Source organism: Protopterus annectens, chromosome 3.part1 (assembly GCF_019279795.1).
Source record: "Protopterus annectens isolate FY-2018-M chromosome 3.part1, PAN1.0, whole genome shotgun sequence".
Taxonomy (NCBI): Eukaryota; Metazoa; Chordata; order Ceratodontiformes; family Protopteridae; genus Protopterus; species Protopterus annectens.
The window spans coordinates 1,877,629,022-1,877,656,600 of NC_056732.1; the positions used below are offsets into that span (position 1 = coordinate 1,877,629,022).

At 38.5% G+C, this 27,579-nt stretch overlaps 1 protein-coding gene across 8 annotated transcripts in view; it reads left to right on the top strand.

The window, feature by feature from the left end:
- The window catches only part of PITPNM2 (phosphatidylinositol transfer protein membrane associated 2), a 3,395,372-nt gene that overhangs the window by 3,247,885 nt on the left and 119,908 nt on the right, over positions 1-27,579 (top strand). For all 8 annotated transcript variants that reach the window (XM_044067911.1, XM_044067913.1, XM_044067916.1 and 5 more), the window contains 2 exons: positions 14,850-14,966; positions 15,057-15,173. In XM_044067911.1, coding sequence (XP_043923846.1) covers positions 14,850-14,966; positions 15,057-15,173 — 234 coding nt within the window. The remainder of the gene's footprint in view (positions 1-14,849; positions 14,967-15,056; positions 15,174-27,579) is intronic.

Consider the following 27,579-nt stretch of genomic DNA (forward strand, 5'->3'; position numbering starts at 1 on the left):
TCTATATGCTGATCCTGTAGCAAATCTGGAAATATTATTGTAGCAGCTAGTAAATTTATTGAGGTCTGATTTACTTAGGTTTGCGAAGATGGGTGAGGCATAAAGAAGGGTCGATAGCAAATGTGTATGGGCAATCACAGTCCTAGCTGATGGGGTTAGGAATTGTTTAATCTTATATAAGGAGCCTAGTTTCTTATTAACTGTTTTAATAGTTTTGTCAACGTGAGCATCAAACTTAAGGTTGCTGTTGATTATTACTCCAAGTAGTTTAGTACTTGGTTCTGGGGAAATTATGGTACCATTGTTAGATGTTATGGTGAGAGATGGTAAAGGGACCTTACAAGTGGGGGTGAAGAGTAACAGCTTAGTTTTATATGGGTTTAATAGTAGACAGTGACCAGTGAGCAAGTTCTCTACTTTGTTGAAGGTGTTTTGGGATAAAGATTGTAAGTCTGTGGGGGAGGTGGCAGCACAGATTAGGGTCGAGTCATCTGCATACTGAATACAAGTTGCATCTGGGATGACTTTATGCAACACATTAATGAAGCTGGAGAATAGGAGTGGGGCCTAATATAGACCCCTGGGGGACTCCAAGGGTGATTGGTAATAGGGAAGATAGGTTATCTTTCCATAGTACAGCTTGTTGTCTGCCACTTAGGAATGAAACCAGTTAATTGCTACTTATCTATGGAGAGTGTTTTTAGTGTCCCTAACAGTAGCTGGTGGTTTACCATGTTGAATGCCTTGGAAAGGTCTAGGAAGAGGGCTGAGTAGAGCTTGTTGTTATTACGGTTTTGATTTATTGTGTGAGAGAAGGAAAGAAGCGCTGAGGCTGTACTATGGTAAGGTCTAAATCCGTGCTGGGAGGGAGATAGGAGATTGTTCAGATTAAGATAGGCTAGGAGTTGTTTATGGATACATTTTTCCATAATTTTAGCCAAGGGTGACAGGATGGCTATAGGCATGTAATTTGAAATTTCAGTGGAATTTCCCCCTTTATGGAGATGAATAATATGGGAGATTTTCTAGATAGAGGGGATATAACTCGATGGGTTGCCAGCTGGCTTACTGACAGAACCCAGACTATAAAAGTAGCTGACTCCAAATCCAGATCCAGACAAGGGACAAGTGGAGTACCTCAGGGTTCAGTCCTGGGACCACTGTTGTTTGGCATCCACTTCTCTGAAGTACAGGCCAACACTAAGGGACTCTGGCTAACAAAGTTTGCAGATGACTGCAAACTGGGAGCCATTATTGAATCCCCAAATGATGTGGATATTCTACAAAAGGGCCTTACAGAAACAGATGCCTGGTGCCAGAGCCATGGGCTCAAGCTTAATGCTGATAAATGTATAGTCACCCCCTTTGGAAAAAAACATGTACCCATGAACTACCACATAGGTGGCAGGACACTAAACATCGAAAGTGTGATGAGAGACTTAGGGACACAAGTGGACAGTGGTCTCACTTTCGATAACCACATCGCCACAACAGTCAGGAAATCCTTCTACGTGGCACACATCATCACTAAGGGCTTTTCATCCAGAAAAAAGGAGGTCATTGTCCTACTGTACTCATGCCTCATTAGACCCATTATAGAGTATAATGCCCCATTTGGTATGTACCTCACAAGACATCTGCAACAGCTGGAAAGGTCACAGAAATACCTCACTAAAAGAATCACAGGCCTAAAGCAGATGCCATATGCTGACCGTCTAAAAAAACTCCAGCTATACTCTGTGGCATATCGTCTACTCAGAGGCGATCTCTGCTTAACATACAAGGCCATGTCAAACCCAGAGCTGTTGGACATGCTCCACTTAAAGAAATCACAGTCTCTCAGAGCCACACCCTCCAGGGATCTAAACCTTATCATCACAATGAACAAAACATGCTGGAGGGATAGGTTCCTGACCCAGAGACTCCCCATACTCTGGAATAGACTGCCCATACATGTCAAGCAGAGCACCTTATTTGCCCTCTTCAAAAGGAACCTTGATGATTGGATGGGAGATAGGAAATTCACCCCAGGGATCATGTCAGTCACCCTGCTAGACAGGGGCCCAGAGAAGTAAATATTGTGGGAAAAAATTTCCAGGGAATTGTTATGGCTAGGCTTGCATAGGCCTTAGGGCCGATAGCCTAGTACCAACCTATGAACCTATGAACCTATAAGCTTCAACAATAGATCTATTGATTAGTATTGAAATGGGATATGCTATTTCATCAGCAGCTTTTTGAAGATACCGTGCGGGTAGTAGGTCTGCCGAAAGGGTAGTGGGTTTCAATTTCTTGACTAGTGACCTAATAAAAGATGTTGGTACTGGCCAAAATTTGAAGAGGGTATGATTATTGGGTGTGGGATTGGTAGAACTTGGGCTATTGGGAGCTAGTTTGTTGGCAAGGGATTGAATGGTTTCTGTAAAGAAAGTGTTAAAGGTGTTAGCAACACTTTTTGGAGGTTTTTGGAGGGTAGTCAAGGGGGTAGGGGTAGACGGTTGTCCTGGGTGGAGACATTTTTTTATGCTAGACCAACATTTCTGTGGATAATTATGGTGTTTTTGTTGCAGATGACAGTAGTAGTTTTGCTTTTCTAGCATAATAGACTTCTTTGTATCATTCCTTAATTGTTTAGATATAAGGTGGTCTTTTGGGGGTTTAGTGGTTCTCCAGGAAGCCCACGCTTTATTTTTTCATATGATTTTTTGTCTGGTATCTTTTGATAGCCATGGTGCCACTTTATTATTGGTTCTGATAGTACGTTTGGGAGCATGGTTATCCAGGATAGCAAGAAACTTAGAGTTAAAGTATGAAACCGCTTCATCTAGTGGAAGCAGTTTTAAGTCATTCCAGTCGCATGAGTTAAGCTTATCCTGGAATTTAGTTTGATTAAAGTTATTATTGCACCTAATAGTTTTGAAGGTGTATAGTTGAGGGATGTCATTTTTTTTGCCTGAGTATATAAGTGAGGAAGTGATTGCTGATGTCCTCAGGTAGGGTGTCAGCTTAATATATATGGGGTGGTTGTTTATTGGAATCCAGTCTAGGATACTTTCTTTGTTGTTAGGCTTACTGATTCTAGTGGGGGAATATATGACCTGGGTGAAGCCATGCAAATTTATTTGTGTGGTGGGGAAGTCTGAGGAACCGGTGTTCAAGTCGATATTAAAGTCCCTGAGAACAATAGTTTCTTGTGGGCAATTAATGGGACAGCCATTGGAGGATGCCCTCCAGGGCATTTGTATTGGAGGAATATAGATGCACACAATGTTTATAGATTTGTGTTTATTTATTTGTATCTTAGTGATGAGTATTTCTGCATTGTCAGTTAGTAAGGCATGTGGAGTACTAGATTTGGTTACTTCTAGTGTGGATTTATACACAATGGCTACCTACCTTCCCTTCCTAGAGATATGATCTAGTCTTAATATATTGTACCCTGGGGGTATAACCTCATTATCAGCAGTAGGTTTGAGCCAGGTTTCGGTAAGGCACAGTTTATCAGGGGAATGTACATCCAGGAGGGCATGTAAGTTATGAATTTTATTATTTATACTTCTAATGTTTAGGTGACAGACTAGGAGTGAGTTGGATTTTTTTTGGTTTTGCAGGCTAGTAGGGGTGTTATTTGTGGGGCTGGTAACATCAGGTGGGCTTGGGCCCAGGTTAGGGTGAATGTCCCCATCAATTATTAGGTTAGGTTGTTATCTGATTGTGAGTCTCTGAAGTTTTATTAAGAGTTTGTGATAGTATCTAGTTCTAGGGTTAATATATGTGGCTCGAATGGGATGTTGAGTTTTTGCATTAGAAGCATTAGATGAGTGGTGGGGTAGTAGTTGATTAAAGTTAATTGGTAGATTAGGAGTGCTGGTTTTGGATCTGGAGTAGTGAGAGCCTGGGAGGTATTAATATTCATAGGCTGTGAGAAGATAGAGAATTATCAGTGGGGGTATTAGGCAGTAAAAAGGTTTTCATTTTGGAGGTGTTGTGAAGGTTTGTGGAGGCATTATAGAGATATTTAAGTAATCCTTGTTTAAAAATAGAGTTGGGAGGGTTATTAATTAGTTTAGAGTAAGAGACTGGAGAAAGTTTGAGTAACAGGATTGGGTTCTATGAAAGAATGGGGTAATGCTGATTGTTTCTGATGAGGGGGAGTGGCAAGGTGACTATAAATTTAGCACTACTGGGGACGGGTGGAATTTGGGGGCAGGGTGGGACATGGAGCGAGCCTGTGAGGGCAAGCAGAGTGGGGCTAATCCAAACCACAGGATTCCTACAGTCTGTGAGTGAGCTTGATGCCTTTTAATGTTAACTAGTGGTGGCTCGTGCTACTGGACTGCAGGACTGCAGCCCCCCAGCTGTAAAAAAAAAGAAAAAAACAAAAGAAAAATAATTAGCGAGTTCCAGAACTCCACGCAAGAGTGTGAGCTTGGAACTCGAATCCGGACTGCTGTTTAATTAGTCTGGATTAGAAAACAAGGCATCAGTCTACAGATGCCCCAGAAGTCTAGTCTATGCAGTTACAACTGCATAGACTGGAAGGGGATCGGACTGCACTGTCTGCAGACTGTGCATGCTCACGAACTGCAGGCTGGATTCAGTGTATGCATGCTCAGTATTCTTCGGCTGGGACTTTGAAGTTTGCATTCATGGGAAACAGAGCTTTGAGGTTTCTGGGACGTTTTGCAACAGGATAGAGCTGGGACTACAAACAGAGCTCTGGGACTTTAGGACACAGCTGGGACTTTGAAACAGGGCAAGTTAAATTGCATTGCAGCAGGATTTCAAATGCAGGTACTGTGTGTGTGTGTGTGTGTGTGTGTGTGTGTGTGTGTGTGTGTGTGTGTGTGTGTGTGTGTGTTTGTGTGTGTATGTTTGTGTGTGAGATGCCCCAGTTAACTATAACTGGTGGCAATAGAGAATAACTCAAGATCAAACCCTGTACTTTGGGGGTAGGTAGCAAGAGCCTGAATTCCCTACCTACCACCCACTTGGGAAAAGTGTTCAGATTTTTGCCTCATATTTTTGTTCTGTTCTGTTCCTCATAAAATCTGTGGTTTTCTGGATTTTGAATTCACTAAATAATGACAGACATTTACATGTCAGACTTCATATTCTTCAGAAAGTACATGGTAACAAAACATTTTTTCTAGCAATTTTCTAAGTTTATAAGATCAATATTTGAAATGTGTCCCTATTTTGGGGGTTGTATTCCCCCATTATTGGCTTTGTCCAGGTTTTTTGTACTAAGAGGTTGAGAGCTATGGTGAGAAATGAATTCACTGAATATGTTTGGGGGCTGTATTCCCCCATTATTGGCTTTGTCCAGGTGTTTTGTGCTAAGAGGTTGAGAGCTATGGTGAGAACTGAATTCACTAAATGATAGCCATTTAAGTTTCAGTCTTCCTGTCTTTCAAGGAACAGCTGATTTGACATAGTGGTATGTTGCTCTGACTGTAGTGCACAGGGTCCTGGGTTCAGGTATTGGCAGTGAAATGCATGGCAGTAGCACAACATTTTATTCTTAGCAACTTTCCAAGATTATACAAGCAATGTTTAAAATGTGTCCCTTGTTTTTAGGCTTTTGTCCCCCTCCCCAAATAAATTTTGGCTTTTTCCAGATTTCTTGTGCTCATGTGCTGCAAAGTTGAGAGATACAGTTGAGTGTCAAGTGGATTTTACAAGGAGCTAAGAGCTTCAGTGGAAGAGAAGTTTAGTGCTGCTTATGCTGAGTCTGCTTGCATTGTTAATAGCACAACAGGTAATGCACTTGCTTTCAATGCAGAAGGTTGTGGGTTCTACTCCCACAGTATGTAGATGCATTGCTGATACTGTACTGTGTTGTATGGGGGTGGATGCTGCAGTCCTGAGAATGTCCTCTTTGGTGGAGATACCTAGTAACTATGAACTTGTTATCAGTTTGCTATCTATTCCTTATTGCAATATTACTAGCTTATCATTTTTAATGTAACATAGGCAATGTATTCCTCAAGGGCAACAGGCACTTTATTTGTAGATGAAACAATGAAATATAAAGTTGTTTGCTAGCAGCAACCTCTGCATTCATTACAGATCTCTTTAATGTGAAATTATTTAGATGACATTTACTTCTGCAGAGATTGTGCATATTTACTGATATCAGTGGACTGTAGAAGTTTGAGTAGACTTTTATGATGGAAATATTCTGAACTGGGCAGTTTTGTCATTATTAGTGCATGCATTTTGTTTCATTGTTTACTGGAAAAATGTTCAAAACAATACATTTAAAATGCCCTCTAACAACTGTACTGTATTATACAAGGAATATAATTTAATACAATCAGGAAGGTATATCAAAGAACACATGTATGTTTCATGTGCAAGGTACCTATGATTTGAAAACAGCCCAAAGTTAATCTTTATCTGCCACTGGCCAGAAGTATTTTCTTTGAATGTGGGTTTCAATAAATGTGAGTTTCAAGGGCAGAGAAATTTTAATGCTAAGTCTATTTTCATTGTGAGACTGCATTGCTTTGTTTAGCAGATGTCTATTAGTGTTTGTGCTGTAAAATGTAAATTAAAAATTTTAAATGAAATCCAAATCATTGTAAAAGTAAAGCTTTATGCACATTGCAGTGTTTATGGTAAATGGGGTGAAATAGCCAAGTAATGGGACATTGGAATGGCTGCAGGGGGGAGGCCCCATTCGACTATGATTTTGTGAGGGGGGAAGTGCGGCAAACTCAAAGACAGCCCCGGCTGAACTATACCTCTCAATTGTCCAGATTTCCACAGAATGAATGGATTTTTGCTTCTTATTTTTGGTTTGTTCCTCATAAAATTTGTGGTTTTCCGGCAAATTATTTAGGAATGAAGTCACTAAATAATGACAGACATTGAGTTTCAGACTTCATACCCTTCAGAAAAATGCATGCTAAAACAAGACCTGTTATTCTGTCAACTGTCTAAGTTTATACAAGAGAAAGTTTTAGTACTGTCTGTATGTTCCCTCAATATATTTCCCTTGGACCAGATTTCCTGCATTAGGTATGCGCAAATAAATCACTTTATAGAATTAGGTATACCAAACTGTCCCCGAGTTTGGCTCAAAATGGTGCTCTCCCCTAATAATCCCTCTGCAAAATGGCAATTTTGGAAGAAAATGTGGAGGGTTTACAATTAATAAATAATTGTAATGATCAGAGTTATAGATTACTTTTATTTCAGAAATGCATGTAGATTCTCTTATTTTGTCAGCTGCTCAACTTAACAGTACTAATATTAAAAAAGTGTCCCTCCTTTGACAGGTTCCTAGCTGTATTGTGTGGCTATTTTATATTTTTCCATCACATGTTTGGTCTGTTTTTCATAAAATTGTTGTTTTCTGGCAAATTAGTGGCAAATCATTAAAGATTGACATTAGAAAATAATGACAGACATTTGAGTTTCAGATTTCATGCCCATCAGAAAATTCATACTAATGCAAGACCTTCTATTATCTTTCTAAGTTTATAAGAGCAATATTTAAAATTGTTCTTATTTTTGGTCCTTTGTCCCACTTCTATTTATGGCTTTGTCCAGATTTCTTGCTCTGAGGGCCATCACCATCAGCCAGAGACATCTCAAATTGTGACATACTTGTTGCACCCCACTCCCCCAAGTAGTGACTCTGGATGTGTCTAAGCAAGGCAAGGAGCAGTTATGCAGTATAAGTGTGCAGAGTATCCCCCCATCCAAGGCAGACACAAGTACTACAGTGGCTTTTCATCTGTCTTTGATTTTGCAGAATGTTCTGGTTTTCTGCCATATTTTTATACTGTTGATTTATGCTTCTTATTTTTCAGAAAATGCATATTGTTGCAGTGCCTGTTGCTCTGTGTTTAAGTAGCAGTGCATTAATGACCATCAGGTAAACTTGTCTGAGATTGTAAGATGCAAGTAAGCTTTAATAAGCATACTGTTAAAGAATTACCAACACTGAAAGCCTTTTTGTTGTTGCCATGCAGAGAATATTTACATAACTACATAACATATAAGCCTTAGGTATTGAAATGCATATGACAGTATCTGTAATAAAGGACAGGATTACAGTATTTTCAGAAGCTCATTACATTTGTTGGAGACTTCCTGTCATCTTTACAGTCTTTATCTGTAAACTAAACAGAATGCCAGTCTATCATGTGTGGTCCATAACCTGTGTAGTAATCCTTTAAGCAATTTATCATGAGCTTTTTTTATTGTTTGCTGTTCATTTTTACTTTAATCATGTTTTCCCTATGAAACATGTAGATAGCTGTTGTCAGGCAGCAGGTCTTTTTTGGATAAGAAACATTTTTACAAGTGCGGGTATCACAGAAATTGCTACTTTCAGCATGTTACTTGGTACTTTTATAAAGCTGAATATAAACTATAATTAGAACTGGGGTACAAGGAGAAGTGATTTGAGTTAAGTGCTGCGTGTTTTTCTTATACTTGATATTGACTGGCATTCCATTAATGTATTTAAAAAGTAATTTATTTTTTTCATGCCTCACAACCTTTTTGTTTCCATCTAGCTATTAAGTAAGCTGTCATGCAGCCAATGCATTGAAATATTTTTTTTCTTCTACACTTCATTTTGTCTTGATTGGACTCTCGTAATGACAGTTTGGCACCCAGGGCAGCGTATTTAATTCAAGTCCCAGTTTTTTGTGGTTTTGAGCATAGGTCCACCCCTTCCTGCTGGCCCCACCCATTCAACTGTTTCCTGCAGCCCCCCTTTGATTTGAAGTCACCAGCCGCCACTGATGTTAACTCAATCTTTATAAGATACTTTCTTTTCTTGTTTTAATTGGAAAACTTCACAGGCATCTAGTACCATAAAACATAAAAAGGTACAGAGAGCTGCTTCTGCCTCTGGCCATAAATACTGTTATTTGGGCAGTTACTGATTCAGTAAAGCAGTCGGTTGAACTAGCAGCCTGTTTTTGGCCAATTTAATGAGGCGTTTTTATATTTGGGCTGTTAAGATGTCTAGGGTGTGCTATGGACCTAGTTCAGCTATAAGGTATTACACTTTCACACAAAGTAGACGGTATTAACCTTAGGCAATTCTTTTCACTAGCGAGGGACAAGGCAGAATAATTTTCTTGATGGTTTCAGCAAGGAGGTATTTCTTCCAGTGTACTGAGCCATTCAAGGTAAGACCGGGTAGAATGGAAAGACCTGATAATGGATATTAAATTAGAACATGTACGCAGATAGGAAACTAAAGTTATGTAAGTAAATCAACTGGTAGGGCTTACCTTTAAGGCACAACAGCATTTATCATCAAACGACTATATAACACAAGTCATTGAACCTTTAAACAAAGTATTGTAGCAGTTCAAGAGGAAAATACTTAGATATGAGCTGCTAGTTGTGGATTAGCAGTAATATGCAATTACATTGATTCTGTATGCTTATCTTGCAGCTGTTATGCAGTTGATATAAATTGCATGGTTTGTGATGTCCTCTGACTATTTTAAACCAACAGTTACCAATAGAACACTTCAGTAATAGTCGCTACGTATTTGTAGTTGAATCACATTCTTACAGTTTAGTAGAACATTTAAAATTCAGTGTACACATACCGCATTTATCATATATATTGGTGCTAGTTCTGATGCACACATATAACATTTTGTATATGTTGGTGGTAGTTCTGATGCACACATTTACCATTCTGTATATATCGGTGGTAGTGCCGATGCACACATTTACCATTTGTATACATCAGTGGTAGTTCTAATGCACACATTTACCATTTTGTGTATATCGGTGCTCCTTCTGATGCACACATTTACCATTTTGTATATATCAGTGGTAGTTCTGATCCACACATTTACAGTTTGTATACATCTGTGGTAGTTCTGATGCACACATTTACCGTTTTGTATATATCAATGCTAGTTCTGATGCACACATATAACATTTTGTATCCGTTGGTGGTAGTTCTGATGCACACATTCACCATTTTGTATATCGGTGGTAGTTCTGATGCACACATTTACCATTTGTATATGTTGGTACTAGTTCTGATAAACACATTTACCATTTGTATATGTTGGTACTAGTTTTGATGCACACATTTTACCATTTTGTGTATGTTGGTGGTAGTTCTACATGACTGAAGCAGTAAGACTGATGCCTAGAAATATTTATTTATTTTTGTTGTACTTGTATGGCTTGGACATCTTTTTTTTCACACTGTAATTTGTTTCTCATTCTACGTACACTGTTTAATAACACAGTTTTCTTCATACATGGATTGTGGCAATAAGACACACAGTTTTGCACTACCCAAACTATTTACAGTTTGAGACTCACAATAATGGAAAGAATTCATTCCCATAATAAAGTCTGATAATGAAGAACACCAAACGTATCAAAATAAATCCAAAAAAGCGGCTTCTAAATTAATCCTTTTTCAGCAGGTAAATAGCAAACAAAATTATGCAGGACTCATGTTTTGTCTTTGATTTAAATAAATAGCTCAGAAGTCACCAAAACAGTCTCCTGACTTTGATAGGAGTTATGCAAGGCCTTGATTTGGTTGGTGCTATGATCAAAGAAGGCATCACTTATGCTGAATTTTGGTACAATATCCATTGTTGCAGGTGGGAAGACATTAATGTTGCACATATTACTCTGTTCTTCATACCACATTTTTAAATCTTTGTGGAATGTGTCTCTTTGATGCGGTCACAAGAAGTGCAGAAACATTATTTTGACTGCATTGCATCCTGTGTCATGCTTTAGTTTACTCAAATCTAAGTTTGAGGTGGGATCCATTTTAAGTAGTAACATTTAATTGTCAAATATCTGAAACCCGCATCTATCCAAAGTGCTAGGACTTTTCGAAATCAGAATATTCAGAAGGGGGCTGTACAGCATGTTTTTGGAAGGGTTGAAGCTCCACAGTATATTATGCATTGATTGTGGCATTTGTGAGGGTCACCTAAAATACATGGTTTGGCATTTCCATATGTTTCTAACTGAAATAGTCTCTCATTTTCTTAATTTTGGGAGAAATGAAAGTTAAGTATTTTTTTATTTGTGAGGATACCTGGTGCACATCATTTGGTCATGTATTTGTTTTTGCTACCAGGCAAATCTTTGGTTTCTATACCACAAGGCCTCATTTATCCTTTCTGCTGTGAATTTGATGCATTTACACAAAAAAATCTCCTTTCTAGCCAGCTGCAGTGGCATAAAGGGATAAAGCTCTGGCTATGGCCCAAGCAGCAAATATCAGTTAACAACACAATTGCTTGAGGGAGTTGGCAGACGAGGATAGGAATGCCATCCTGGGAGAGGAGGGGAGGGGGTGGTCTGGGACCTAGAGAGGATGATAAGAATGCATATCCTGGGAGGGGAAGTGATCCATAGCCATCCAGTGCAATGACCCCTCAGAGGAAGGGTAGCACTGCTGTGGGTCATCCTGGGAGTGGCCATTCACCACCAAGCAGCTTCAGGGGTATCTTTCACCTTAAATACATTGGAGCTTGCACCCACATTTGGAGATCATTGAGGTCCAAGTGATGATACAGCTCACCCATTCCCTGCAAAAAGGAGGGTTTAAGCCTAAATAAATGCTCCTTCATTGCTACGATGCCAATGAGGACACCAAGCACTGTTGAAACTCCTTGTATGATGGTCCCCCTTGGCCTGCTTGCTTACTCAGTGGTGAATACCCAGGATGAAGGAAATATTTTTTACAGCTGATAGGGAGTTCTGATAGCAAACAGGCAGAGAGAGTAAAAAAAGGCAGACAGAAAAACCTCCTTCTTCCTTTTTATTGCTGAATTTTGACAACGGCCCCGTTTCTCAAACACATGAGTTTGCCTCATTTAAATTGTATATCTACAGGTGGCTGAGGTGGGCTTCCCCTGCTCATCAGATGCCGAAAGCCAAGATGTGGAAGAAGACAATAATAATTATCATTTCCATAGGAAAACACTACTGAACAGACTGGCAGTTGTGCACACCGGTGACTCTGATTCCTTTGTCTGGGGAGATTTCTCTCTTCCTTCATTTGGTCCAGCTATGAAGTTGATAAGTTGATGATAGATATACACACACACACATATATATATATATATATATATATATATATATATATATATATATATGTATATACACATATAAGTTTGTAGTGTCTTGTAAGGGCTTACCTCCACCAACACTGGGAGTGGTGGTGGGGTTGCACCTGAAAAAAAATGCAGTATAATTTTTCTTGTCCTGTTGACTTTCAGGTATTAGGTTTTGGCAAATTGCTTCCTCTGCATTCTGACATTTGTGGTCCTATAGTACAATTTATCTGAGTATGTGCATTTTATCAGAAGGCATGGCATCCTCTGTGTCAGTTTCAAGAGCCCTACCTACCCCTAAAAAATTGATCCATAGACTGAATAGGTTCATAAGTTAGTACTAGGTTAACTGCCCTTGCGGGCCATTTTAAGTCTAGCCAATTAACCCATGTTAGAATCAAACCCTGTACCTTGTATTTGTAAGGCAAATATCTTAACCATTATGCCAACCTCCCTTTGGTAGCAAACATTGCTATAGATTCATAGGTAAGTACTAGGCTAGCTGCCCTTGTGGGCCATTGAAGCTTAGCTAGTTTCCTTTAGTGAAAATCAAACCCTGTACCTTTTGTTTGTGAAGTAAACACTTTAACCATTACACCAGCCCTCAAAATGAAGCAGATGGAAGATGGCATTCTTATAAAAAGTGCCTTTGTTTGTTAGACTGTTTGATGTAATTATTTTTTTACAGACTTTAATTGTTAACCTCTTTTAATAATAATGTGCTAAAGATCCTGTGAGCTAAAAATAGCTGTTAAACTGAAGTGGTTTCTACACAGACAGTCAGAAAAGGAGGAGCTTCTTTTACTTCATTTCATGCCGATATTTGAAGAGAGTTTAGAATGCTGATTCTGTGTGAAAATAGTACAATCTCCCAACCTTTATGAGCCTGGATTTGCTTTTTAGCCCCACTGTGTATTTAAAAATTTCTTTTAGAAATACTCATGTTATTAGAGTACAGTAGAAGGGCGGCCGCGGTGGTGCAGTGGTTAGCATTGCCACCTCACAGCAAGAGGTTCTCTGGTTCGATTCTCGGCTGGGGTGCCTTCTGTGCGGAGTCTGCATGTCCTCCCTGTGGTCATGTGGGTTTCCTCCAGGTGCTCCAGTTTCCTCCCACATCCCAAAGACATGCTGTAGGTGGATCGGACACTCTAGATTGGCCCTAGGCGTGAGTGTGTGCATGTGTGTGCCTTCTGTGGAAGGTTGAGTGCTGGGCTGGCAACTCAACACTGTAAAAACTCCACTGCCAATCATGAGCAGACAGGTGATCCACTGTGGTGACCCCTAACTGGAAAAAAGCCAGAAGAAGAAGAAGATTAGAGCACAGTACAAGGCAGGTGCAAAAATCTCAAAAAATGAGCTTGGAAATGAATAAGCATTTCATTATCGTCAGTGCAAGTTTTTAAAATAGTGTGTGCCCTGAACATGAATCATTAAAACAGAAGGTTACTTGGCATGTGAAAAACCTGAAATATGTATCCAAGGATACCTCTTGAGGCACATTTCTAAAATACCTGCCAAGAAAAACTTTTGGCCAAGTAGCCATCTGCACCATATGGTGACCTTAACTTTTGACCAACTCAGTTTGCAGACTGAATTTTAAAATGAGTAGTATTGCTTTAGTTCTGGAATCTCAAAGCATTTGTATAACTGGTTGAATACTTTTCAATAATCCCCTTTAATATTTCAGAAGCTGCCTGTTATATACTTTGTAGAAATTCACATGGAGGCCAGAAGGACAGCTTGATATCACCTTATTGCCAAGCACTGACTGTAGTACACATGGACGATTACTTTATATAGGAGTGCATGGAGGTTTGTTTTTACAAAGCTATGTGCACTGCTCAGTACACCAGACTGCCCCCCCCTTTTAGATAAGATACATTTAATAAGCTACTGGGGTAGCAAGATGTTTTGTTCTGCTGTTGCATGGGGTCAAAATTACTCTCAGTAACTTCACTGACGTATTTTTCTAACACTGTTATTTTCTCACTTTTTGACTCACTTGCTCATAGGATGAGCTGGTCTGCATGATAATCTGTTATTGATTCAGGGAACAAGCATATCAGTATAGCCACTGTCCCAAGCTCTGCTATATCGATTCACTTCTTCTGAAATATCTTTATCCTTAACCTTTGCAAGTCTTTTTCCCAAATGGTGAAAATGTCTTCTGTGAAGAATGTCTGAATCAACTGAATGATTACTGTAAGAATGAGACAGTTTTATCCCTGATAATTTTTGGAATCCACTTGGGAAATCTCTCAGCAGTTTCCCATAAATTTATGGAGTCGTCTTCTTTCATGTTCTTTGCATATTTTATCTTAATTCTTGTACCGAAATAAATAAATAAAATGTTATTCTCCTTTATTGTTTCACTGACCTGGCAGGGGTAGTACTGTAAAAAAAAAAAAAATATATATATATATATATATATATATATATATATATATATTACATATATATATATATATATATATATATATATATATATATATATATATATATATATATATATATATATATATATATATATATATATATATATATATATATATATAAAATCTATAAACCTATATATATATATATATATATATATATATATATATATATTGCAATAAGTCTATCTTACAAATACTAAAATGTATAGCATTTTCTTGTGTTTTGTTACTGAAATGTAAGCGTGATACTGAGATTGTAACAGGTTTTGGTTAAACCAACAAAGCCCAGGAGTATCTGACTTTATCTCCTATAATTTCCTCGTAGGTAATGAGGCATGAGAATTCGAGCGTACTGGAGCTTGACGGGAAAGAGGTATCAGTCTTCACACCTTCAAAGCCGAGAGAGAAATGGTTGAGAAAGAGAACACATGTCAAAATAAGAGTAAGCTGCCATTTAAGTTTGCACAGAATGTTTAATCTTTTCTATGTACTTTCCTAACATTTGCCTACTTTTTTCTTCCCTTTTATACAGAATGTTACTGCCAACCACAGAATAAATGATACCGTTGTTAATGAAGATGGTCCTCAGACATTGACGGGAAGATTTATGTATGGTCCACTTGATATGGTCACTTTAACCGGGGAAAAAGTAGGTCCTTTTTATTTTAAGTCCCACTTAACATCACAAGTAATTTAATGTCTCATTTTATACTGAGCTCTGGAGAACTGGGCTTGTTGCATATAGTTTTAAGATCAAGGAAAGGCCACATTCAGGATTCATTGGTGAATATTAGGCTATTCATCATCTGGATCATTTGTAGCCATACATTCCAAATCATGAGTAACCATCTACATGAGAAATAAATAACTTTTAAACCATTTCAATGAGGGTTTGAGGGGCCATATTTATGATCATCCATTTATCTTGGTTAGAATAAAAAATGGGGTGAGGATGCTACTTTGCTTTACATCCGAGGGGGGAGTCTCTGCCATAAAAGAGCTTCTCTGGGATAGGTCTCTGTCTCACCAGCAGGTCCTATTTATGTTTCAGTGGAAGTTTAAAGTTTGAGCAAGTGTTTAGATTATTTGTTTTGAAAATATGAAGGAGGTCACATAGGACTGGGCCTTTGTGGCTCTGTAGACTAGACATGGGTCCCTTCTCAAGAGTCTCTGGGAGACAGAAAGGAGAGAGAGAGCACTTTAAGGCAGTCAGTATAGCTTTAGGCAGACATGTCTTGATTGTCTTAGTGAGAAAACACTGCAGTCTCTCAAGCTGAATCATATGCTTAAACAAGTACATGTTATACATAAGTATTATATAAATAACCTTCTACTGGAAATGTAAAACATCTAGATACACATTTTATATAACAAAAGTTTGAGGAAGTCTGTTGGCTCATTGAAGCACTTTTTGTGAGCATAAAAGTGATGTACATTTACTCCAAGTGTCATATTGGGAGATTCTAGCTTGCATGTTGGGTTAATAATAGAAGAGCATTGTCTTTTTCATTTTAAATGTTCTTATCATGTGTAACTGCATTCTGATATGTAGTTTTGTGTATAAGAAAGGTTGGATATACCCACAAAAAGCAGCCAGAATGCTGGACTTCCACCTGTATAAGTACCTCTTTATGCATTTGTTAAAGCTTCCAAAGGCATTCCTGAAGTCTAAAAAAAGACAACATCTCTACATGTAATAAGATTATTAATCAATCGCTGTTATTATTCTGTTAGAAATGTCTGTGACCTGTTAAAATCTGGAATGTTATGACTTGCACAAATCTCTGTTTTTAAAGGGACTCCACTAAAATCCCTACTAATAGGGCAGAAGGACTTTATTTTTCATTATTTATCCCCACTGGAATTGTCATAGTCTCCAGTGACACTCTGTATAGTATTGGTCAAAGGATAGTTTCAACCCAGCAGTGTTATTGTATTCACTTTGGTTAGTTTCTACCCAGCAGTGTTATCATATTCACTTTGGTTAGTTTCATCCCAGCAGTGTTATCGTATTCACTTTGGTTAGTTTCAACCCAGCAGTGTTATCGTATTCACTTTGGTTAGTTTCAACCCAGCAGTGTTATCGTATTCACTTTGGTTAGTTTCTACCCAGCAGTGTTATCGTATTCACTTTGGTTAGTTTCAACCCAGCAGTGTTATCATATTCACTTTGGTTAGTTTCATCCCAGCAGTGTTATCGTATTCACTATGGTTAGTTTCAACCCAGCAGTGTTATAGTATTCACTTTGGATAGTTTCAACCCAGCAGTGTTATCATATTCACTTTGGTTAGTTTCAACCCAGCAGTGTTATCGTATTCACTTTGGTTAGTTTCAAACCAGCAGTGTTATCGTATTCACTTTGGATAGTTTCAACCCAGCAGTGTTATTGTATTCACTTTGGTTAGTTTCAACCCAGCAGTGTTATCGTATTCTCTTTGGTTAGTTTCATCCCAGCAGTGTTATCGTATTCACTTTGGTTAGTTTCAACCCAGCAGTGTTATCGTATTCACTTTGGTTAATTTCAACCCAGCAGTGTTATCATATTCACTTTGGTTAGTTTCAACCCAGCAGTGTTATCGTATTCACTTTGGTTAGTTTCAACCCAGCAGTGTTATTGTATTCACTTCGGTTAGTTTCAACCCAGCAGTGTTATCGTATTCACTTTGGTTAGTTTCAACCCAGCAGTGTTATTGTATTCACTTTGGTTAGTTTCAACCCAGCAGTGTTATCGTATTCACTTTGGTTAGTTTCAACCCAGCAGTGTTATCGTATTCACTTTGGTTAGTTTCAATCTTGCAGTGTTATCGTATTCACTTTGGTTAGTTTCAACCCAGCAGTTCACTTTGGTTAGTTTCAACCCAGCAGTGTTATCGTATTCACTTTGGTTAGTTTCAGCCCAGCAGTGTTATCGTATTCACTTTGGTTAGTTTCAACCCAGCAGTGTTATCATGTTCACTTTGGTTAGTTTCAACCCAGCAGTGTTATCGTATTTACTTGGGTTAGTTTCAACCCAGCAGTGTTATAGTATTCACTTTGGTTAGTTTCAACCCAGCAGTGTTATCATATTCACTTTGGTTCTTCACGCTTAGTAGATGCCCACATACGTTGAATTTTGTACTAACCCACAATTGTATTTAAAAGCTACTATACACAGAGAGCACCTTAAAGCCAGATAAACTAGTAAAGTAATACATGTTATTTCTGCAACAAGGACTTACGTGTTTATTTATATTAATCATGTATGTGGGGCTTTCTTTATTGCCATGATCCAAGCTGCCAAGCAAAGCATAAGAGAAATAAGTCCACAGTTACAAAGGTTAAACGTTGTATAAGTTCACAGTTACAAAGGTTAAACATTGTATAAGTTCACAGCTACAAAGGTTAAATTGTATAAGTTCACAGCTACAAAGGTTAAATTGTATAAGTTCACAGTTATGTAGGTTAAACGTTGTATAAGTTCACAGTTACAAAGGTTAAACGTTGTATAAGTTCACAGTTACAAAGGTTAAACATTGTATAAGTTCACAGCTACAAAGGTTAAATTGTATAAGTTCACAGTTATGTAGGTTAAACATTGTATAAGTTCACAGTTACAAAGGTTAAACGTTGTATAAGTTCACAGTTACAAAGGTTAAACATTGTATAAGTCCACAGTTACAAAGGTTAAACGTTGTATAAGTTCACAGTTACAAAGGTTAAACATTGTATAAGTTCACAGCTACAAAGGTTAAATTGTATAAGTTCACAGTTATGTAGGTTAAACATTGTATAAGTTCACAGTTACAAAGGTTAAACGTTGTATAAGTTCACAGTTACAAAGGTTAAATGTATAAGTCCACAGTTACAAAGGTTAAACGTTGTATAAGTCCACAGTTACAAAGGTTAAATTGTATAAGTCCACAGTTACAAAGGTTAAACGTTGTATAAGTCCACAGTTACAAAGGTTAGATGTTGTATAAGTCCACAGTTACAAAGGTTAAACATTGTATAAGTTCACAGTTACAAAGGTTAAATTGTGTAAGTTCACAGTTACAAAGGTTAAACGTTGTATACGTCCAGTCGGACACTCCCAGTCAACAAATGTAAATAAATAAATAAATAAATAAATAAAGTTCCCAGTTACAAAGGTTAAACGTATAAGTTCACAGTTACAAAGGTTAAATGTATAAGTTCACAGTTACAAAGGTTAAATTGTGTAAGTTCACAGTTACAAAGGTTAAACATTGTATAAGTTCACAGTTACAAAGGTTAAACGTTGTACAAGTTCACAGTTACAAAGGTTAAATTGTATAACTCCACAGTTACAAAGGTTAAACGTTGTACAAGTCCACAGTTACAAAGGTTAAATTGTATAAGTTCACAGTTACAAAGGTTAAACGTTGTATAAGTTCACAGTTACAAAGGTTAAACATTGTATAAGTCCACAGTTACAAAGGTTAAGCGTTGTATAAGTTCACAGTTACAAAGGTTAAACGTTGTATAAGTTCACAGTTACAAAGGTTAAATGTATAAGTTCAGCTACAAAGGTTAAATTGTGTAAGTTCAAAGTTACAAAAGTTAAATTGTGTAAGTTCACAGTTACAAAGGTTAAATTGTATAAGTTCACAGTTACAAAGGTTAAACGTTGTATAAGTTCACAGTTACAAAGATTAAACGTATAAGTTCACAGTTACAAAGGTTAAATTGTGTAAGTACACAATTACAAAGGTTAAATTGTATAAGTTCACAGTTACAAAGGTTAAACGTATAAGTTCACAGTTACAAAGGTTAAATTGTGTAAGTTCACAGTTACAAAGGTTAAATTGTATAAGTTCGCAGTTACAAAGGTTAAACGTATAAGTTCACAGTTACAAAGGTTAAATTGTATAAGTTCACAGTTACAAACGTTAAACGTTGTATAAGCTCAGTTACAAAGGTTAAACGTTGTATAAGTTCACAGTTACAAAGGTTAAATGTTGTGAAGGCAAACGCCCATTCATTCATCTGGCTTAGAGTAAAAAAGGAGGTGAGGAAGCTACTTTGATTTTTGTCCAAGAGGAGTTTGTGCCATAAACTGCTCTGTTGGCTGATTGCAGACATTTTTAATCACGAACTCATTCTCAAGCAACTCTAAATCGCTTAGTTCATAAATATTTAAACATTATATACATTTGTTAACAGTTGATGTGGTGCATGAAATGGTTGTAATTTTAACGTTACTCTTGTGACAGCCATTGCTAATTCATTTTGTAACACTATGGTGCCATTTCACCCTTGGAGTTCAGACCGTCTATTCCAAAGGAGCTTATTGGTAAGTCATTCATACACATTCTAAATTATTAAAGGCAATTCTATCAGGAGTCTAATTTGGTGATGTACCCATGAGAAAAACGTCCTCTCCTTGACCTCACAGAGAAACATTTCTATTATTTATGCTTTATGCTCCTAAATGTACACTGTTACCTTTGGGTCATACTGGTGATGTACTTAGCATCCACAGCTAAGACAGGCATGTAACAGAGCACAGGTAATATCATCATGATGTTTTTCTTTGCTTTCCGTATTCTGTATTCCCAGAGGACAGAGGCAGGTATCTGTGTACTGTCATTAGTATCTCTAGTGTTTTACGTGTGTAAAGACAACCCAAACAGTGCCAGGACTGTGGGAGATGCTCTTTCTTAAGCGCTTACTGATCCTGCCACAGGAATTATACAGACGTCTCAGTACTGTAACATTCTTTGCTTCTACAAGCATGAATTCAGATGCCCCAAACTACTAGCATAATGGGCACACCTGGTTTCATTGCACTTCTGTGGTGCTGCAAAAGTGCGGTTTGAAAGGATAGTGCTGAACTATCTAACGCTGAACAAGATCATAGCCATGAAATAGTATAGTTGTAAGCTTCTGATACAGTACTTGTACTGTATAGTTAGCTCACTTGTGGTGCTATGGTTAACTACAGAAGAATACATTTTTCTTTCTTCCAGTGGAGAAGTCAGTACTAAACTTAAAATTACACAAGGACATAGGTTCCACACACATTCTTCTTCTATCTGTAGCACAGCTGACCTGCAGGAGCTGAGACTGAGATTTTCATTTTGGTTACAGTTTCTTGCACAGAAGTTTCAGGAAGTGCTGCTGACTGACAATAACTGACTGAAACTCAGATTTGTAAAAGCACACCTGGAGATCATATCCTTTCTTGCAGGTGTATCGTGTAGTGTTCTAATTGTGACCTTGGAAAGCAAGGAGACACTAGATATATTTCCTGTGAGAGTATGGAAATTTGAACCTTTTTTTGGGGGGGGGGGGTTGTCACTCGTTCCTCTCTAACGTAGGTGACAAACAGGGGGGGGGGTAATTTAAACAGGGGGGGGGTAATTTATTTAGATGCTTTATTAGATAGAAACACATCAGGATGGATAGCACCATCATAAAATATAAATGGACTTATGAAAAGACAGACTTTACAGACATAAATGCTTACATAGAGTCATAGGTTTATAGGTGTTTATAGGATAATGACCACATGAACCTTTTTAAGCCTAGCCATGCATCCTGAATCTCTGACACGTTCTGACACCCATGATAAGTGTAAGCATGGGCCTGGGAGATGAACCATTTACAGGTTACCTGTTTGCATTAGAGACATAGGTGCCAAACCAGGGTGAATTTCCGGTTTCCCATCCAAATGTTCAAGTAGCACTTGAATTTGGTTAGGGAGGAACTCTGCTTCACATGGATGGGGAGCGTGTTCCATAGACAGAGTAGTCTCTGGGATACATACCTATCTCTCCAGGAGGTTCTGTTTATATCACAGGTAAGGTGTAAGTCTTTATAATGGCTAATTCTGGTACTGTTTGTTTGGCGGATATGCAGGAGGTCCATTAGAGTGGGGTCTAACAGTGCCTTAAAAGCCGGTAGGAGGCAGAATACAGGGATAGGGCCTTGAAGCAGTCAGCACAGGACATATTACTTACGACCTGTATTTTTTTAGTGAGGAACCTCTGTGGACATTCCAGTAGGTGGACATGCCTGGTTAGGTACATACCAAAGGGGGCATTGTACTCAATGATAGGTGTGATGAATGCCAAATACAGTGGAACAATGACTTCCTTGGACTTAGATGCTATACATTTGTTTATAAGTTGTGCAAAATAGAATGACTTCCTCACCACTGTAGACATGTGATGATCAAAGGCTAGATTACTAAGTTCCTGACTACTGGGTCAACTCTAAGTGGTGTGTTGCCAATATGATAGTTACCAGGGATGGATGACTTCCCAAAGGATACTATTATGATTATGCATTTCTTGGCATTTAGCTTTAGTCCATGGCTCTGACACCAGTTGTTTGTCTGTGTCAGCCCCTACTGGAGAACATTTGTGTCAGTATGAGATTGACCGACAGCTCCTAATTTGCAATCATCTGCAAATTTAATCAGCTAGAGACCACTTACATTGGCTTTGACTTCTGAGAAGTAAATACCAAAAAGGAGTGGTCCAAGGACTGATCGCTGAGGGACTCTACGTGTGACTGGCCTCTTTGTAGAGGTGGACTCCCCAATTCTAACTTCCAAGGTCCTGTCTGTGAGCCAGTTAGCTATCCACTGGGTGACATACAGGTTTGTACCTAAACTCTTGAATTTGTCAACAATGCCTGAGTGGGATATTGTGTCAAATGCCTTGGCCAGGTCAAAGGCCAGGTTTGGGCGGCACAGTGGTGCAGCGGTTAACATTGTCGCCTCACAGCAAGAGGTTCTCCGGTTCAATTCTCGGCTGGGGTGCCTTCTGTGTGGAGTTTGCATGTTCTCCCTGTGTTCGTGTGGGTTTCCTCTGGGTACTCCGGTTTCCTCCCACATTCCAAAGACATGCATCTGGAGCGTTTCTCCCCGGGCCTCCGCTGAAAACAGGCTCTGTGGAACCTAGTCGGACATTCCCGGTCAACAAATGTTAAATAAATAAAAAAATAAAATAAAGTAGGGAATGTGAACGATTTTGCCCTCATACATTGTTTTGGTGACCTTCTCAAAGAAGTCCACCAGGTCTCAACAGCTTACTACAAAATGGCAGTCAGGCTTGCACGTGCTCAGTATTTATACACTTGTGGAAGCCGTTGGATAGCTTCTTAAAGGTATATACACACACATTGATCTACATCCTCCCTCTTAAAAAGACAATCCTTATTTGAAAATAACATTGGAGATAGACATACATTACTGTAGACATTAGCAACAAACACATTGTTCATGTCCAGGTTGCCATGTATCTATAACATGGTCTGGAGATGTGACTGGAGCTGGTAATATAACAATCTGGACTGGATTTAGCAGCAGGGACAGTCTTCGGTGAACATCTCGTATCAAGAACGTCTGGATTCATCACAGGAATGGGAATGTCCTCTGGAACTTCCTCTGGAACTGGAACACTGGACAACTCACTCTGAGATAAAGAGTCCTTCTCACAGGCTATGTGCTGTGGTATAGCCTCAGACTCAAATGTTTCCAGTTCTGCCTACACTCTACTCCTTGTGATTCCACATTGTATGATCTCAGCTCTGAGCAAATATTCTTCACAACTCCAATCCAATCATAACCTTTGGATGTTTGCATCCTTACCACTTCTCCTTCTTGTAATGGATCAAGAGGCTTGCTGGTCTTATCGTAGTAGGACTTGTGGGTTAAATGCTTCTTCAACAGATTGGTTTTCACTGACCTGTTGTTCCTGACACATGGAACCAACAGTTGACTACTGATTAGTAATGTGGTCTGGTTTGTCTCGACAGAAGTCTCTGGGCAGGTGAACCAAGATGCTTATTACAAGGAATGTTTCTGAGATTCAAGAGATTCAGGAAAGCATCACTATTGTCTCATTTTGACTTCTCTAGTAACTGCTTTGCACTTTGAACTGCACATTCTGCCAAACCATTTGACTGGAGGTACTCTGGGCTACTCAAGACATGAGTAAAGTCCCATTCTTCTGAAATCTTTTGAACTGTTGGCTTGTAAACTGCGTGCCATTGTCAGAAATAACTGTGTGGACTACCATGGACTGCAAAATGGCACTTCATCTTAGTAATGACAGTATTGGATGCTAGATTAGGAAGTAGGCCAATCTCGAACCAATTTGAGTAAGAGTCTACTAACACCAAATAATATTGACCATTCCATTCAAAAATGTCAGTAGCTACTGTCAACCAAGGTAGTTTAGGAATCTGGCTTAGCAGAAGTCGTTCCATCTGTTGATGTGAGTTAGTGCTATTATTACACACAGAACACGATAATAACACTCTCTCAATATCGTGTGACATAGAAGGCCAACATACTAGGCCTCTCGCCCTTCTTTTGGTAGTCTCCTCGTGGGTAACCATGATGCAACATAACAATATACTCTTATTGCAAGGACAATGCAGTGGTGCAGCAGTTGAATTGTTGCCTCACAGCAACAGGTTCTCTGGTTCGATTCTTGGCTGGGGTGCCTTCTGTATGGAGTCTGCATGTCCTCCCTGCATCCATGTGGGTTTTATCTGGGTGCTCCGTTATCTTCCCACATTACAAAGACATGTGTCTGGAGCATTTCTCCAGGGGCCACCACTGAAAAATGTCTTTGTTCCAAGTTGGACTTTCCCAGTAAACAAATGTTAAATAAATAAATAAAATAAATAAAACTTTGGAACAAATACTTTTGGACTTTTCATAATGATGCCATTGTCAGACAAAATCTCATTGCTGTATGGAAAATAAGCTTGCACTTCTTGAGGTAAAGTAGATTGCTTTGATGGCCATCCTTGTTGAATAAAGTGGTCAAGCCTCTGTAAAACTGGATCTGTGACTGTGTGATCTCTCAGCTCATCAAGACGCGTGGAAGAAAAGTTTCTAACTTCCATGAATTCAAAATCAAGGTTCTCAGTCTCATGCTGTTCAGTGGTACTTTTGGGTGATCTGGATATGTATCAGCAAGATAAAGAAGTTTGGCTTTTTTGTAGATAAGATTAAAATGATACTTTTGCCACCTCAGCATCATATGTTGCAGTCTGGCTGGAGCTATATGCATAGGCTTTCTCAAAATAGTGACTAGAGGTTGGTGGTCTGTTTTGATCTGGATAGGAGTACCACAAGCATAATCATGGCACTTTGAACATACAAGCACATTGCCAAAAGCTATTTCTTGATCTGAGCATATTGTGTTTCAGTTTGGATAAGAGTTCTCGATGCATACGCAATGGGTTGACCCTCTTGCAGAATGACTGCACCTAGACCAACTCTCGAAGCATCTTTTGAAAGAGTAACTGGCTTATGAACATCATAGTATCTGAGAGTTGGTGGATTGACAATTCTCTGTTTCAGGACATCAAATGCTCTTTGGTGTTGTTCTAACCAAGACCAGGATACATCTTTATGTGTCTGCTCTCTAAGTGGTGCTGAAAGTTGTCTCAAGTCTGGAATGAACTTGCCTAGATAGTTAACCATGCCAAGAAAACTTTGGAGAGCTTGTACATTGTCTGGAGCTGGCATCTTGCGAATGGCTATTTGCTTAGAAAGGTCTGGTCTTAGGCCTGAACTGGTAAATAAATGACCAACATTAGTGACTTCTTGTAGTCTGGATTTGCATTTCTGAGCTTAAGATTTACTTGACGTGTCCTTTCCAGAACTTTTCTGAGGTTTCAGTCATGCTCAGCTTCACCATTACCTCCGACTAGTATGTTGTCTACCATAACACCATACGGATGCCCAGAAAAAAGTTGCTCCATTGCACGTTGAAAGACTTCACTTGCAAAATTTATCCCAAATGGCATTCTCAAAAATCTGTACCTTCCAAACAGAGTACTGATAGTAGTTAGCAATGAGGATTGCTTGTCAAGCAAAATTTACCAATATGAGCTCTTTGCAATTAAGACAGAAAAAACAGTGGCATTTGGCATCAGAGCTGCAACTTCTTTGACTGTGCACATTGGATGATGAGGTCTTTTTAGTGATCTGATCAAATCACGTGGATCAATACATATTCTGATGTCATCTGTCATGTTATGAGCTACCACCATGGAAGATACCCACTCAGTTGGTTCATCTACTGGACAAATCACACTTTGTTGCACCATTTTGTCTAGCTTGTCTTTGACTCTGTCCTGCATAGCTATTGGAACTTTCTTGACTAGCCTGATAACTGGACTGACATCTGGGTCTAACTTCGTGGAGTACACAACTGGAAGCTTGTCTAGTTTGTCTTCGAAAAGATCAGTATAGGTAGAAAAAAATATGTTGGGCAAAGTTAGAGTAGTTTTTTTTCAAGCTAACATGATGGACTTCCTTATTAAATGAAAGCAGTCCCATTTTCAAATGGTGTCTGAGCCCTAGTAATGACTGGACATGCCTCTTGACCACATAAAATAACAAGTCATAACCTCTCCCAGCAAAGTAATATGAAAGCATTACTGAGCCTTCAGTCTGAATTTCTTCACTACCATAAGCAACAAGCTTCGCACACTTTGCCAAATCAAGCCTTTCATCATTGCACACACTAGCAAATGTTTCTGCTGACATAACATTGTACTTGGAACGTGTGTCAACTTTGAGCTCTATGGGTTTCCATTTATCCAAACAGTACAAAATACTTCATTCTTTGCCCATAAGTCTACTGCATTGACTGTTTCATTAAGCACTGACACACCACCAACATAAAAGGTACGTGATATAGGGTCACAGCTTTCTAATTGATCAACTGATTTTTTGAAATGTTCCCTTTTAATAAAATAATGTGTGCCTTTTGATTTACAAAACTTCTTGAAATTATTCCACTTATTGCATTTGTGGCACTGCTAAGCAATAACTAAACATTTTTCCTTTTTAGATTCATGATATCCACCACAATTACGACAGTTGGCAGTGAAAGTAGGTTGGGACCCATACTTTGAGTTTGCTGACTCACTTTTATGGTTCACTGAGACTGTGCGAACTCTGGAACTTGCTGGAAAGTTCTGGGGTTTACCAGAGAGTGCTGCAGGGGTTACAGTTGCTCTCATGTGCTTAGGTCTGTTTCTTTTAACCACCTGTTGCACACTGCCAACATGAGCTCTGGAAGTTACTGGAAGCATGTGTCTCATTTGTAAGCATATTTGTGTGCTTTTCTGTGCGCTCGTATATCTGACTCATCTCAATGGCCTTATTCAAAGTTAAATCACTGTCACAAAGAAAACTCTTTCTCACAGCATCATCCTTAATATCACACACAAGTCTGTCTTTTATCAACTCATCCCTTAAATCACCAAATCTGAACATTTTAGCCTTATTTCTCAAATCATTTATATATGCTGCACAAGTTTCACCAGTCTTTTTTTCCCTTGTATAAAATAAGTGCCTTTCCATTGTAACATTTGTGTGAGGGTTACATATTTCTCTAAATGTATGTTGTAAGTACTCAGGGTCCTCCCTTGGCTCAGCCAGTACAACAGTATGACAGTTTCCCCCTCTTCTGCAAAGATAGCAGGTGCATATACAAATGAACGCTCCCTTTCAATGGCTTCTGACCCAGCTAACTAAGTAGAATAAATGCCTTTGTATGTTCATCTTTATCAGAAAATGAAGCCTGTATGAAAATGTCATACTCTTGCTCAAACACTCTCCAGTTCTCTGCAATATTGTTGTCATACACAAGTGCATTGGGTTTTTGAAATTCATCTGCCATACCAACAAAGTATGCACAAACACACTGAAAATATGGCCCTTGTAATTATGTATGAACAAGCTGTGGTGTGAGAGCTCGTAATAACATTCAAATGCACAATAAACTCTTTGAAATACTGTACTTGCAAAATTTGCTCTGAAATGGCTGTATCTTGTGAAATAACTTTACTGTAATACTGCACAAACATGCAAACACTTATAACTTGGATATCTTTAATTAAAATGAAAAATACATGCTTAGCGAAAATGCAGCCATTTCCCCTTATTTTATTTGTTTTATGCAATTCGGACTTTATTTCAACCATTATCCATAGTAATTCAGATATTTTTATCAATATCAGACATTTCAGTTTATTTAAATATTGTTTAGAGCATTCTGTATGCTTCATTCCATAT